The sequence below is a fragment of the Peromyscus californicus genome, unplaced genomic scaffold, assembly GCF_007827085.1.
Source record: "Peromyscus californicus insignis strain IS unplaced genomic scaffold, ASM782708v3 Scaffold_1__1_contigs__length_55948999, whole genome shotgun sequence".
Taxonomy (NCBI): Eukaryota; Metazoa; Chordata; class Mammalia; order Rodentia; family Cricetidae; genus Peromyscus; species Peromyscus californicus.
Window position 1 is genome coordinate 33300490 of NW_026294492.1, and position 16007 is coordinate 33316496.

Sequence of the window (16007 nt, forward strand, 5' to 3'; positions counted from 1 at the left end):
ACCACACAGTGGACAGGAATGTGCTAGGCCCGTACTTGGTCGGAAAAGAGAGAAGAAAAGGGCACCGACATCCATTATTCAGAGTCTAACGCTAAATTAGCCTCCTTTATAATACGGCAATTCCATCCCAGCACACATTATGCCAGGGGCAGGGTGTGCAGAATGTGTGGGCAGTGTGCAGCAGACCACATTTCTACGGAACGAGACATCATCATCTTTTCAAACACCACCCGTATTGGCACACATTTCAAAGTGCTCTTAGCTCAAATTGAATTGTCGTGTAAATTATTGTATATTAGCAATAAAAGTTTAGAGAAATCTAGTTAGAAGATTGCTATTTGCTTAGAATTAAACTACAAAGCCTGGGGGTTTTATCCTAAAAGGTGAGGCCCACGCACACTGGCTGGCTGTGCCTGGGAAAGAGGGGCGGGGTTGGGGACCCACACATCCCTGGGTTGGCGCGCCAGGGGCCTCGTGGGACAGGAACAAGCCTGGCAGGGCCACCAGGCAGACAGGACGGAGACTGGACGGACGGACGCCACGGATGGACGGATGGACGGACGGACGGAACGGGACGGGACGGACGGACTGGACGGGCAGAGAAGCAGTGCGTCCTACCCGGAGGGCTCCCTCCCAGGGACGGCGGAGTACCTGCTCCGGTCATCCAGGCTGCGATTGTCGGCGGCCGCCGCGCGCCAGTCGGGCAGCGTGCTGGCGCACAGCACCACCATGGACACGATCACGAACACCACGGACACGCTGGCCAGGATCTGCGCGGCCAGCGACGACGTGGGCTCCTCGAAGGTCCGCCTCATGCGCTCCAGCCAGCGCCGGGAGGGAGCCGCCTCGGGCCCGGCAGGGCGAGCCTGCTCGCGGCCCAGCTCGTCTGCCGCGTGGAAGGTGTGGGTGTCGGACATGCGGTCGTCTAGGCGGCGCTGGCAGCAGTACTCCAGGTGCGCGCCCTCCAGGCCCCAGTAGATCATCTCGTTGTAAAAGGAGAGCTCGCACATCCGCGGCGCGAAGCGCAGCTTGCCGTGGCCGCGCACGTACAGCAGGATGAAGCCGAAGGCCTCCGAGTGCCGGTCGAAGAAGTACTCGTTGCGCTCCCGGTCGTAGTCGTCGCACACCTCGAGCACGTCGCGCTCCGAGCGGCAGCCGTGCAGCCGGCTCACGCGGCGCAGCGGGAAGTCCTTGAGCAGCTCCCGGGACAGCGAGTACCGGGCGCCGCCCACGTTCAGCACCACCGAGGCCGCCCCGCCGCGCACGAAGGTCATGGCTGGCCGCCCCGGGGGGGCCTGGCCACCGCGCGCACGGGGTGGCCGCGCCGTCGGGGCCCGCGCTCCCCCGGGGGCTCGCGCCCCGCGCCGCCTGGGTTCCCCTCCGCGGTGTCAGTGCCGCTGCCGCCCCGCGCTCCCGGGTTCGCCCTTCGGAGTCCGGGTGGGTGTCCGCGGCTCCAGGTGGTGCCGGCCTCCCGGAGGGCGCGCGTTAGCCGAGGCGCCGTGGGCAGGGCTCCACCGGTCCCCGGTGCACGCAGCCCGGCCGCCGTCCAGAAGCCAGAGGCAAAGTGAGCGGGCTCGGCGGCAGCGGCGGGGAGCGGGCTCCGGGAGGCGGGGGCGGGGCCTCCCTCGCCGTCCTCCCTCGCCGTCCTCCTCCTCGCCCGCCGGCTCGGCGCGCTCCGCTCCCTCCGCGCGCACCTCCTGCCCGCCCGCGCCCGCCCGCACCTCCCGGCTCGCTCGGGCTGGGATTCCCCGGCGCCCCGCCCCGGACCTCGGGCTCCCCGCCTCGTGACGCCGTGCGCCCCCGCCCGCAGTGGCCGGGAGGGCTGCGCGGGGCGTTGATGCTAGCTGCGGGAAGCCCCCGGGGCCATCGGGATGACCCGCACACTTCCTCCCTCCACCCCGGCTCCTTTAAACCGTCCCCGAAGGGAGGGGCGGGAGGGAGGGGGGCAGAGGTGAGGACCAAGGTGCGGGGTTTGAAGTAGGGAGCAGACGGCGTCTGGATGAGCCATTGCCAGAGACTGTTCGGAAGCGGGGTCGGCTCCTAAGGCCGCCCCAAAGGATTTCTTAAAGCAAGCAACCGAGTCGCGGCTTGGCCTGCCGACTTTGCGCTTCCCTCTCCGCGCGTGGGGCGCCCCACGTGCGGTGCGCTCCGAAGGCGGCCGCGCACCCCGCAACCCCCCCCCCACCCGCTCCGCGCGCGATTCCCTGGGCCTGCCGACCCGCCCCACCCGCTCCCCCTCTTTCCCAGCCTCGGGTCCAGAGAGGGCGCCGACACCGCTCTCACGATGCCTCCCGTGGAGTGGGGTGGCAGTCTGGAGAGAATCTTTTCACTGGCAAAACCAGAATGTCTCATTGCCTCCTCGGTCTTGCGTTCTCCTTTTCATGCTCTCTCCGATGTCCACTCCTCCCCTCCCCCGTTGCACCCCCATGCGGCTGCGGCACCGGCCCCCCCAAAGGCGGAGACCGTCTTAAAGCTTGGTGAAGCCAACTGCACTGTGCAAAGCCACGGGGAGCGGGGGTTCGACTTGGCAGGCATTATTTTAAACAGCAGTTCACACATCCGACACCCGCAGCCCAGCCCGTCAAAGGCAAGAGACAGGTGAGTTGTATGTAAGGGAGACGATATTCGGATGCAAAACAAACACTTGGAAGAAGAAAATAAATAAGGAGGGTGGAGGGGTGGGATGCAGTCCTGCGACCACGGAGTACCTGAGGAAGGAAGGGTTTTACTTTCCTCTCCACTTTTCGTAATTTTGTAGGACTGCCCCGCGCCCGCTAGAGGTCACCATAAAGAGCCATTTGCTCTGGTTCTCGGGTAGATACTTAGGAAAACACAGCCGCTTTTGCAAATTTGAGTTCTGCCTCTTGACAAAGTCAGCCTCGGTGGTTCTTAAGAGAATGAAAATCTCTGTAAGCTGTTTATCCCTAGACTCGGACGAGTTTTTTTTTTTTTTTTTTTTTAAAGCACTTAATGTGATTAAAAGCTCAGAAGCCAGAGTTGTTTATCTGCTAAGTAGCTACTAAGCGAGGAAAACATCCTGAAGGAAGTGAATTCAATACAGAATGGAAAGGAGGTGTTGGCGGTGAGTTGGCAGAAAGGGCGAAGGATTCCCAGGAGCGACTGTAAAGGAAGCTGGTGCATTTGTCTGGCCGAAACAATGGGAGTTCCGAGACCTGTGCCCACGCCTGGGCTATCAGCAGTGGGATCCCTGAAGCTTTAATGACCGAAAATGTGGCCACATGAAAGCCTTAGTTCAGGAAGATGCCCCGCTCTGTGAGTTCTACTAAGGAAAAGACCCTTTCAGCGAGCCAGGAATAGAAACCCCAACCTCCTGTCGGTAAAAATGAAGGCCAGATAGGAGAAACCCAGGCCAGTATCTAGCAGGTCTTAGTAATGGATAGATATATCACAGGACAGCGATGAGAGAGAGAAACCAAAAATTAGCAGGTGAGAGCCAGCCAAGAGCCTGGCTTCACACCAGAAAGAGCAAATTCATCAGGAAGTTGTTAAAAAATACTTTCTAAAAGCATCCTAAGCAACAGAATAGCTATTGTGTTGGTTACTTGCTTGAACATTACTAAATTTATTTCCTGTGCTCTCTATTCCGAGTCCCTTTGCAGTCTGCTGTTGGAAGCAGTCAGAGAAATACCTCTTTTTAAATTAAATTTGAGCCTAGGAAACAAATTAATTTGGTGACAATGCAGTTTATGTTTCATTAGTACGTTTTTCACAACACCTCTTGGCGAGGATAGGTTTAAATCATTTCATTTGTTTTGAATGCAATATTCTTAGTTGATTGTAATATCATTAGCCACTATGGCAACAGCTATACCCAAATCCTTTTCTTAAACAACATGCACAGAAAGATGCAGAAATGATGGGTTTGTCTCAGTATAATCTGGTTTAAAAAACATTCTTGAGAACATTCCTCTTTCATTATACTCTGAGAAGAGGATTATGCTGAGAATTATTACACCTGAGCTCTTGTCGGGGTTCAGGATGGGATCTAGGGCCCTCATATGTAAATCCCTGGCATGCATTCAAATTTAAAAGCATCAGGCAGGGTTTGAGTTTGAAAGAATCTAGAGGTTTTTCACTCTCAGTTTACCAACCCAGGCAGATGTGGCTGGAACTTGCTGGCGATCCTCTAGCCACAGAAGCAGGACAGGAAGAAGGCTTAAGCCACTGCCATCTCCAGCATCGAGACTGTCATCACAGCCTTCTACCCATCTCTACCATTCTTCCCTGTCATGGTTATCCCGTCCGATGCCACCAGACATTCTGTCCATTTCCCCCAGGGCATCCCTGTAAAAGGAAACCAGGGAGTGGTGGCATGTGCCTCTGATCCCAGCACTCAGAGGTATAGGCAGAAGGATTGGAAGTTCGAGGATAGCCTCAGCTACATGCTGAGTTAGGGTTTGGGGCCAGCCTGGGCTACAGGAAGCCATTCTTTGAGAGCATGTGCACACACACACACCATCTCCCTGGAAATACAGCTTAGTTGCTAACATGTTTGCATGCACGAAGCCCAAATCACATAAAGTGGGCTTAGTGGTACATTCCTGTAATCCCAGCATTCAGAAGTTCAGATTGGTTGGGGGGGGGGGGTGGCGCATGCCTTTAATCCCAGCACTCGGGAGGCAGAGCCAGGTGGATCTCTATGAGTTTGAGGCCAGCCTGGTCTACAGCGCAAGTTCCAGGACAGGCACCAAAGCTACAGGGAGAAACCCTGTCTCGAAAAAAAAAAAGAAGTTCAGATTGTCCAAAATGGCTGTTGGGATCATCATCCTCCATGCGAAGCTGGCGGCACAGTTTATTTGCCAAGTGATATGTAACAAGTCCCTTAACCTTTGAACCTCAGTTTTTCATGCATAAAATGAAGATAAGGATACTTATATTAAAAGGGCGATATGAGTGTTATATGAGATAGATAATGTCAGGACATTAGATAGCTCAGTGCATGGTACTGGAGAAATTACATTTCATGTATGTTTCCACTAATCCAAATAAGCCATGTCATTGTAAAGTGAATGATTCATATAAAGACAGACCCCTCCACAAGTAAAGTAACATGAAACATCAAACATTCATTGAAAAGTTCTGTTCTTTATACTGCTAGCTCTGGGTTCAATGTGAATTCTTACACCACTGGTGTGGAGAGGGGCTGTGCCCTGCCCTAAATTACTCCGTGTTATGCAAAACAGAGGTTTTTCATGCTGTGCCTTGCCCTGAGAGACTCCATTTTACAAGTAGCTGTTGAGTCCATCTTGGGTGTAGATACAAAAGCAGGCAGATTCTGTATCTTGGTAGACACATCAGCACCATCTGTCCAGTCCTGCATCACTATGAGGCATCTCCTGAGGAACAACTTGTTCCTAAACACAGAACAGGTGCCACCCTCCAAATTTATCTACGAACCTGGAGCTGCAGGGACCTATGACCGTAGTCAGATCATACCGGGGACGGGGAAGGTAGCTCGCTGGTTAACGTGCTTCGTGTGGGAACGTGGGAGGCAGAGTCAGGATCCCTAGAGCCCACATAAAGCCAGACACAGGAGCGTTTGCGTGGTCTCCCAATGTTCCTATGGTAAGATGGGAGGCAAGACCGGAATCGTTGGAAGCTCACAGGCCAGCTAGCCTGGGATATACAGCAGCAAATGAGAAAGTTGTCTCAAACAAGGTGGAGGTGAGGACCCATACCGGAAGTTCTCTGACCTCAATGAATTTACTGTGGCAGGCACACACCTGTACTCACACACATGAATGAGCATATTTACATACACACACACACCTCTTACATACATACACACCAAAAGATGAAAACGGGTCCAAGGACTTACTGGGCACAACAGGCTATGGAATATGTGGTCTGAGACTTAATATCTGTAATTAAAATTTGAACAAAAGGCCGGGTGGTGGTGGCGCACGCCTTTAATCCCAGCACTCGGGAGGCAGAGGCAGGCGGATCTCTGTGAGTTCGAGGCCAGCCTGGACTACCAAGTGAGTTCCAGGAAAGGCGCAAAGCTACACAGAGAAACCCTGTCTCGAAAAACCAAAAAAAAAAAAAAAAAAAAAAAAAAAAAAAAATTTGAACAAAAGAACCCGTGTTCGTTTCAGCCGGCAGTGGAGGGACTTGGGAGTCCCTGGCAAAATTGCTACCAGTAAAACAGATGCACCTTGTGATTTTATTGTTTTTCAGTGAGCTTTGATACTGTGGAAAGATAGGAGTGTGCTCCTTTGTATTTCTGACATAGTGTGCTCATGACGACCGGGCCCGGTGTGACCGACTGTACTCAAGCACTCTGAACGCCCTGCTCGCCCAGAGCTTAGAAAAGGGAAAAAGCCCTGGACGCTACTATTCTATGTGGCGTGGATAGCAATTCTGTTCGCTTTTAAAGGCCCCTGCTCTGCTGTTAATTCCTATTCCTGGGTACTGTACTATAAAATAAAAAACAAAAGTTAAAAAGCACTTCTTTAAATGAAGACAGAGCCTTCTAACTTCCCTGTTTTTATGTAATGAAAGACTAATGGCTTACCCAATATACACAGTTGCCCCTGTATAAATAAATGCTGTAACTTTTGGCAACAGTGGTTTATGCTAGACTCCACACAGTACCCTCCTCTAAAGAATTCTAGGCTTGGGGACTAAAGAGATGGTTCAGTGGTGAAGAGTACTGGCTGCTCTTCCAGAGGTCCCGAGTTCAATTCCCAGCAACCACATGTGGCTCACAACCATCTGTAATGAGATCTGGTGCCCTCTTCTAGCGTGTAGGCATGCATGCAGGCAGAACACTGTATACATAATAAATAAATCTTTAAAAAAAAAAAAGTTTGATTCCCAGCACCCACATGGCAGCTGACAGTGTTACTCCAGTTCCAGAAGATCCAGTGCCGCCTTCTGTCCTCCCAGGGCACTGCAAATGTGGTACAGATGTAATATTCAGGCAAAACACCCATACACATAAAAACAAATCAAATATATATACATATATGTGTATATATATGTATTTGTATGTATACATATATATCAGTATCACACACTGGGTAATCATTTGATTGTTTCATTTAAAAAAGAAAAACAGCTGGACAAGATGCAGAACATTAACAATCTCAACTACTCTGGAGGCTGAGGCAGGAGGATCGGAAGTTTGAGGCCAGCATGAGCAGTATCCAAGGACCCTCTCTCACAAGTGAAGAAGACATTGATGGATGGTATTTCTTAAAAGATTTGTAAGGTGGATGTACAGGCAGTTGTTTCTCAGCCAAGAAACGGGAGAAGGAGAAAACATCAAGTGTACTTAATTGATCATTGTGAGCACTTGCCTTTTCTAACTGTGCAGTGGTTACGTTTTTAATTTTAAGAGATTAAAAACTGGAGCTGGTGACATGACTCAGCAGATGAAAATCACTTGTCACACAAGCCCGACAGCCTGAGTTTGATCTCTGGTACCCATGGTAGAAGGAAAATACCAGCTCCTGAAAGTGTGCCCGTGGTGCTTGTGTATGCACGTGTGCATATGTACACACACACACACAGAGTAATAGTAAATACAACAAAGTAAAAAGCTAGTTGAAAAATGTCAGGACACATCTTCCTACAAGGTTACCTTCTGTTTAGGGCTTCCTTGTTGCATTTCAGTCCTGGGCATTGAACCAGGGGTCTCGCATATGCTAGGCAAGTGCTGGGCCACCAATCTGCACCCCCAGACTCCTCCAGCCCTGTGGTAGTTTAAAAGAACATGGCCCCCAAAGGTAGTGGCCTTGTTGGAGTAGGTGTGGTCTTATTGGAGGAAGTGTGTCGCTGTGGAGGCGGGCTTTGAGGTCTGATACATGCTCAAGCCACTTCCAGTGAGTCAGACCACTTCCTGTTGCTTGTGAGTCAAGATACAAGGACTCTCAGCTACCTCTCCAGCACCATGTCTGCCTGTGTGGTGCCGTAACAATACTGGACTAAACCTCTGAACTGTAAGTGAGCCACCTCAATTCAATATTTTATAAGAGTTGCCGTGGTCATGGTGTCTCTTCACAGCTATGGAAACCCCAAGACAAGCCCATTCTTGTTGTGTCCTCCATGTCAGTAATCCTTGACACCTGCGGCTCCCTTTGCTTAGCATACTGTCCCAGAGCATCTGTTATTGGCTCCTCATTGAAGTTTGGATGCAGATGTCACTTCCTTAGCCATTCCCTGGCCATTAGATAGTCATCTGTTTTTTCATTTCCTTAACCTTATTTAAAACACACACACACACACACACACACACACACACACACACACCCCTAGGGCTAGGGAGCTAGCTTAGTGGATACATTGCTTGTTATAAAAGCAAGAGGGTTAGAATTAAGATCCCCAGGATCCACATGAAAACCGGGCAGGAACAGTGGCTCACGATCCTATCCCCCAAGAGGTGGGTGGAGACAAGGGATCCTTGAGGCAAGCTCTGATTGGCTAGACCAGGGGAATTGGCAGGCTCCAGGTTCAGGGAGAGACCCTGCCTCAGTAAATAAGATGGAAAGTAATCGAGGGAGACACTGGGCATCAACTTCTGGCCTCTGTGCATGCACACATGTACACTCACACATGAGAATATGCATACAAGCCTACACACACCACATACCAAAACAATTTAATTTGTCTAAACCTGTAGAAGGTCCGACATCAAGAATAAACTTTAGTATAAGCTAACGATTACGGTGTGTCCATGCAGAGCCCTCAACTGTGAAAAACCCCGGTGTGAGATGTTGGTTATGGGGGGGGAGGCTGTTTTGTGGGGATGGGGGGGGGTGACATGTCTGTACATCCTCAATTTTGTAGCAAATCTAAAACTATTCAAAATGTAAACTTTGAAAAATCATCTTGCTCATTCACCTGTTCCTTGCTGAGCATCTGCCTTCCCAACAGACTTCTCTCTCTTCCTTTGAAAGCAGGGACTCGGGGACCAGTTCTCGTCCATAGCGGCTTCTAGGCTAGTGCCTTTCTTCTTTCCAAAGTGCAGTAACTGCCGAGTGAAGGCATACATGACGATGGCTGTTTGCTTAAATACTGCTCTCTGAGTGCTGCCCTAGTACAGGAAACGAGGCTGGAATTAGACATCTGGGAAAACCTGGGCTTTTTCTGAAAGCCAATTCAGTTTTGGCGTATGGGTGGAGATGGTGGCGCTGCTTTTCCCCTGAGCCTGTGGTGGCTGCAGCTTTAAGCACACACAGGTTTGACAGGCTCCCACCCTGTGTCACCTAGTCCTGGTTTCACTCCCTACCCAGCAAATGTTCCAATCAGAAAAGTTCCTGGACTCAGTTCCAGTCAGTTCTGGGTCCCCTCACCTCCAGTGCTGCTCCTGGAGAGGAACTGATGTGGGAGTCGACCAGTGCAAGGAAAGAAGAGCCATCCACTGTGGAGTTCACCGATTCAAATAGGCACGTTATAGAGTACAGCTCAAAGCCATTACACTAATATAGGGGTGTGTGTGTGTGTGTGTGTGTGTGTGTGTGTGTGTGTGTGTGTGTGTGTGTGTGTGATATATATGAATGAGCTGGGTGTGATGGTATTATTCCTACAATCTCAACACTTGAGAGACTGAGGCAGGAGGATCTAGAGTTCAAAGCCAACACGAGCTACATGCCAATATTCAGTCTCAAAAAAGTAAAAAAGGGAGATGGCTCCCGAAGCTAGGAGCACTTGATGCTCTTGCAGAGGATCTGGCTTGGTTCCAGCACTCATCTGGCAGCTCACAGTCACCTGATGCAGATGAGCTGATGCCCTCTTCTGGCTCCTTAGGCATGCAGTGCACACGCGTGCATACAGCTAAAACAGAAATGAACATAAGCCAAAAATGAATATTTTTTAAAAAATAAACTGAAGAGAATTGGGCTGGATTCTGGAGGTTCTGTGTCTTGGCTTAGGAACTAAGCAAGTGTTCCTGCGTGGTAGACTGACATCTCAAGAGACCCAACTCAACCACTTGACTGGGTCTTCAAGGGGAGACAGCTTCCAGCAAAGGCAACCTTGAGCCCAGACAGGAAGGAAGTGGGAAACCCTGGCAGGAAATGGGAATCCCTCATCCTGCCCTTTTCCACACGATGCCACATTCAGACAGCCCAAGGGAGGATTCCATGCAGAAGAAAATCAGAGACGTTTTCACAATGAATGGAGTTTCCCACTGTGTTCTATTCATTCTGTGAAAAGTACAAGCGCCTTTCTCAACACTGATGAACCAAGATTAACTCGTTTAGGAGGTAGCTTTCAAAACCCCTGCTGTTCTTACCTTCTGTCCTCCTAGCCGGCTACTTCCAGCCCACAATCCCAGTCCTCCTCCCCCGAGCCCAGAGCTATCAGTTCTGCCTCAGGAATGACTGAGCCAGGGCTTGGCTGTAGCCAAGCTTGTGGCGTTTCCAGAAAAGATCTTCCCATTGTAGACGCAACCAAATTAGCATCAGCCCCTCGAGTAACAATGGATACACTTTTCAACAGCAACTACATTTCCCCTTCCAAGTACCGGATTTAAAATGAAGTTTTGATTGTGTTCGATTTCAGAATTTCAGTTCCGGTTTGTCTGGCTCCAGAAAGAGGATTTTTTGTTTTGTTTTTGTTTGGTTTGCTTGGGGGGAGGGGAGTTGTTTGTTTGCTTGTTCTTTGTTTTTTGAGACAAGATCTCACTCTGTAGTTCTAGCTGGCCTCAAATTCTATGGTTCCTGGTTTCAGACTTCTCTGTTTGTTGAGGTAGGTGTTGGGAATCTCCAGCTCCAGCCCCATTCCAAACCCCGCCCAGACGTTCAGCTGGGAATGTGGCCGGACTCCTCCCATTCCAAACCCCGCCTAAAGAAACCACAGCCAAGCAACTGCTCCTGCCCTGAGCTCCTCAAGACCACGCCTACAGGGTTTTTAAGGTTCAGTCATAGACCTTCCATGTGGTTTCTCCTTTTCCCCAGAGACCATCCAGGGATGCTTTGCTCATTAAACCTGGACTGTTAATTCATTTTGATTGGGCTATTTCGTCGGCCGAGTTACCCACTTCTTGGGGGGGATATATTTTTAAAAAGTGCTTACCAGTAGGGTCTCAGGCTGGCCTTGAGTTCCCTATTTAGTTGAGAATGACCTTGAACTCCTAATCTTCCAGCTTTCACTTCCTGAGTGTTGAGATTTCAGAGTTTTGTGGGAGATAAAGATCGTTCAGTTCTGATGTGTGTGATCCCATTGCCTTTCTGTGAAAAGAAACCACAAGGATTTGCCTCAGTTCAAGGCGACATTCTGACAGATTAGGAGAAAAAAAAAAATAGCTCAGTGGAAAAGTGCCTGCAAATCTAGAAGGTTTGCAAGATGGTTTCTGTTTGGTTTTGAGAAGGCAGGGATGGGGGTGGGGTGGGGTCTCACACTGTTTCTCAGACTAGCCTCAAAGGTATAGATTCAGTGGATTCCCAACCTGCTGAATAATGGGTGTGTCAGCATCTGGGACTAACCAGGAGCAGATACTGCTCTAGACAGGTTTGCACATGTGTTGTTACTGTTACGCTTGTGTGAGGACAGGGCATTTGTGTATAGGCCAGAGGATAATTGGTAGGAGCCATTTTCTCCCAGTATGTGGGTTCTGGGGATGGAAATCAGGTCACCAGGCTTCCAGTGGGTACCTTTACCACCTAAGCCATCTCCCCATCCCTAACTTGCAGTCTTTATTTTATTTTTTCACTCCTTTATTGAGATGAATTCTCACTATGCAGCCCTGGCTAGCCTGGAGCTCCCTATGTAGAACAGACTAGCTTCAAACTCACAGAAATCCTACTGCCTCTGCCTTCTGAATGCTGGGATTAAAGATGTGAGCCACAAAAGAACCAACCAAACAATAATGAGGCTGGATGGTGGTAGCGCACACCTTTAATCCCAGCACTCAAAGGCAGAGGCAGGCAGATCTCTGAGTTCGAGGCCAGCCTGGTCTACTGAGTGAGTTCCAGGACAACCAAAGCTACACAGAGAAACCCTGTGTCGAGAAAAAGATAAAACAAAACAAAAAATGATGTGAGCCACTGTGCCCATCTAACTTGCAGGTTAGATTTTAAAGGTGGTTTTGAGAAGATGTATTTTGGTTAGGATAAGCCTGAATCGGGCCTGAGTCAGGGAGCAGAGTCTGTGCCCCAGCAAAAGGCGAGACAAGGACCTGCTGTAGCTCAGTCTGCTTTGCAGGATTCTCCCAGGCAGCCTCCTGGGTGACTTAAGAGGCAGTCTGGAAAAGGCGTCTTTGCTGGCCGAAGGAGCCATGCCCGCTGCTTAATGTTTGCTAGGACTTCTTGTCTTCCCAGTAGGATTTTTCCTTTCCAGAGAGAAGTAATCACAAACAGGAATCTCTGTAGCCGAGGAGCTTTTTGTACCCTTTCACAGGCTTCTCTTGTGATGGATGAAACTGCAGGAACAATCAGAGCAGATGTCAGCGTAAATCTCAGGAAAGAGAAGGGAATCGGCTTGCCAAGTCCTCCGAGGATGCCCAGGCATCCCCGCCTCCAGGTACAGAGTGTGTTTAACTTGGACAGTTGTAGAGGGATTAGTGAGCGCTCGATAGCTGTTCCAGGGGTCTGTTCCAATAGCAGTGGATCCTTGTAGAAAGACAAATTGTGTGTGACGTCTGTTGAGTCAGTGCTTACTCAAGACTTGGAATTTACAGTTCACTGTACTTTCACCCCAGTCTCCAGCTCAGGAGTGAGATTTATTTTCTGTATAGATTAGACATTACCGAGACATCCTGACTTACAATACCCCGAAGGAAACTCCAGTTTTCATGGTGCCAGGAAAACTGAATTTTCTCAGGCTGTGAAAATGCGAAGTGTACAGGAATATTGCCATGGCATTCGAATCGGGCCTTTTGGGCGCCCATAGAGGAATGTTCCAGGCTGCCCTCAACTTTACTGACTTGCTAAAGCATCGGAGAGGCTGCCATTTCCAGCTGCTCCTCCAGGGAACGTCTCAGCTCATCTTGGCCCTGGAGAGGCCCTTGTTACATATTGAAAGTGATTTAGAATACCTGACCTTTGTTCAGAATTTCATAAAGAGGTAGGCAGGCACTGAGTGTGGGTCAGTCAGTCAATCTCAGTTGAACAAATATCCATCTGTCCTTCTTTTCTTTTCTTTTCTTTCTTTCTTTCTTTCTTTCTTTCTTTCTTTCTTTCTTTCTTTCTTTCTTTCTTTCTTTCTTTCTCTCTTCCTTTCTTCCTCCTTCCCTCCCTCCCTCCCTCCCTCTTTCTTTCTTTCTCTCCCCCCCCACCTCTCTTTCAGTACAGGACTGAGGTTGAGATGGTGTCTTATTAGCCTGTAGCCCAGGCTGACCTGAAATTCTTGATCCTCCTGCCTCAACCTCCTGAGAAACTGGGATGACATATTTGCACCACCAAGCTGGGCTAAACAAATGTCCTGAGAGCTGGACATCACTTGATACTGGCTCTCTCTTCAGTCAGACACAAGCCTTTCCTGTGAATACACCGTTCTAAACAGATGAATGCTCTGAACGCTCAGCAGGGGTGACAGAGAACAGCAGATACCCTAGAACGGAGATTGGTAAACTAGGGCCTGCTTTTTTTTGTTTGTTTCTTTGGCAATGGTAGAGGTAAAACCCGGGGCCTCACATATACTAAGTTCAGCCACGTTCCCTCTGTTATTTTGTTTAGTTGCTTAGTTGTAGTGGGTAGCTGCTCCAGCTTTGACCTTGAAGCACTGCCCCTAGTGTGGCAGCAGGTAACTGCCACACCTGCCTATGACCTGCCCCTGGGGCGTGGCTAAGACGAGACCCCTTAAGACCCGAGATGTGTTCACTCTCTTGGTTCCTCGTGATCCTGGATGCTGGATTGCAGACCAAGTTAGAGTTCTCCAGAGAATCACGCTGGACTGTACCTCATCTCTCTCAGATCCTGTAACCAAACCCCCTATTGGCTGTAAGTTACCCCTGAAATAAACCTCTTTTAATTACCCAATAAACTGCGTGGAATTGCCTTGTTAATTGCAGCTATACTTAGTTCTTTAGTTAGCTTGGTTGGTGGTTTTTTTTCTTCACTATGCATCCATTATTAGCCTTGAACTCAAAGCAATACTCTTGCTTCAACCTGGGATTACAGGCCTGTTTCCAAAGGCATAATTTTTAGGGCTCGTTTTATTATTATTATTAGTAGTAGTGTGTTTGTGTGTATATATGTGTGTGTAAAGGGAGGTGAAAGAGATGATGTGTGTGGCACATGTGTGGGATTAGGGAGCAGAGTTTTTGAGTCAGTTTTTTTCTTACCTTTGTGGGTTCTGAGGATCAAACTCAGGTTACTAGACTCGGAGAGCAAGTGCCTTTTATACACTGAACCATCCTGTCAGCTCCTAAATGACCTGTCTCTCTAAATAAAGTTTATTTGACACGTGACTACACCTGTCACTCATTCTTTTAGAAGTGTTTATAATGATGCATACTCCAAGGGTAGGACCTGAATAGTTGACTATACAGTCTTCAAGGCCTAAAGCACCTACTCTCTGCCCTTTGTACAAACAGCTCTCTATCAATCCCATCTCCAGAAGAAAATGAGGGAACACCGCACGCACGCACGCACGCACGCACGCACCCACACTGCACGTCATGAAAAAAGAAAACCTTCCCGGAAGGGCCACTAGGAGGCATGAGAAGAACAGTAGTCATAACAGGAAGTTAAGAGATGGCCCCCAGCGCTCTCCTGGCCCCTGGTAGAAACGGTCCTAGCAAGATACATCGCCCTGAGGAAGAGTGCAACCAGGCTCATCAGGGCGCTCAGAAATCATCTCTGAACAGGACAAAAACCAAGGTCGAACCGCAGGGCAGAACACCAGGGACATCAGGGAGCGCCTTCGGGAAATGAGGCCCAGGTGACAGGAAGCCCAGAGGCGAGGGCTGGAGTCTCTGAGAAAGATCAAGAAAGTCCTAACAGGGCCTGCCAGCACCTCCATTCCAGGTCGGCCAGGGGCCCTGGGAAGGGCCTTGAAGGGCCCCAGATCCCGGTGACACCCACCAATGCCGCCACGCTTCCACATCAGAACTGAGAGCGCTAAGACCCAGGTTTGCAACCTGAAACAGGCCAACCACGGTTCTCTTTGCACATGGAAGTTGTGCCTGGCCTCCTGCTTCTCATCTGTGGCGCACACTACAAGGGTAGGCTGAGCAGCCGAGACAGTTACGCAGATTCAAGTCCCTGTGTTCTTTTAAACAGCTCCACTTTCACATTTTGCTTTGTATATGCCTGCCTGCCTGTGTGTGGTGGTTTCGCTTCTTTTTGCCAATGCTATGAGGCCAACCTAGGCTTGCACAGGCTAGGCCAGTGCTCTCCCATGGCGCGGCATCCCAGAACCCCCGTGTTCCCTTTTAAAACTCCTGCGAAAACTCAGTGTGCACTTGTTACACTATCGGGGGAGGGACTGGGGGGCCACACCTGGGCTTCGGGATGGGAGCCGGAGGAGGGAGTCATAAACACACCAGAAATCCGACTCCTTCTTAGGATCCCAATGTTTTCAAAAGTGTAGAAGATGGACATGCTTTTTTTGGAACTCAGAGTTTTTTCTGGTTTGGGATTCCAGCCCAACTCTGTCACCGAGGTGTCCCCAAGCGACACTCTCTCCTTCCTCGACAATGGTTTTTGTAGAATTAAGATGTTTACAGGCATGTAAACTCAAAGTAAATGTCAGGCTTCATTTTTGGAAATGCCCTTGCCCTTCTTGTATGAGGGGACGGGAACTGGCTGCAGAGGCTGAGTCTGGAGACAGTAAGGACAGTTGCACCATTTCCTGGTCTCAGCCAGTTCCCCCACAGCCTGCTTGAGCAGCTTTATTTCATTTGTTCTATGTTTGAGAGAGTCTCACTCCACAGCCCAAGTGTAAAGACTAGGCTGTGCCGTGGCGCAAGTTACTCCATAGTGTGTGATTTTTTTGCTGTTGTAGTTCGTTTGAGACAAGGGTCTCCTGTAGCCCAAGCTGGCCTTGGTTCTGATAAGTAGTTGAAGATGACCTAGACCTACTCATCTTCCTGCCTCTAC

The 16007-nt window shown here is 49.7% G+C and overlaps 1 protein-coding gene across 1 annotated transcript in view; it reads right to left on the reverse strand.

Annotated features, from left to right (window-relative positions):
* Kcng3 (potassium voltage-gated channel modifier subfamily G member 3) overlaps positions 1-1350 on the reverse strand; it is a 49663-nt gene extending 48313 nt beyond the window's left edge. The window contains 1 exon segment of the mRNA XM_052746417.1: positions 619-1350. Coding sequence (XP_052602377.1) covers positions 619-1274 — 656 coding nt within the window. The 5' untranslated portion in view covers positions 1275-1350.
* Positions 1351-16007: the final 14657 nt, after the last annotated feature.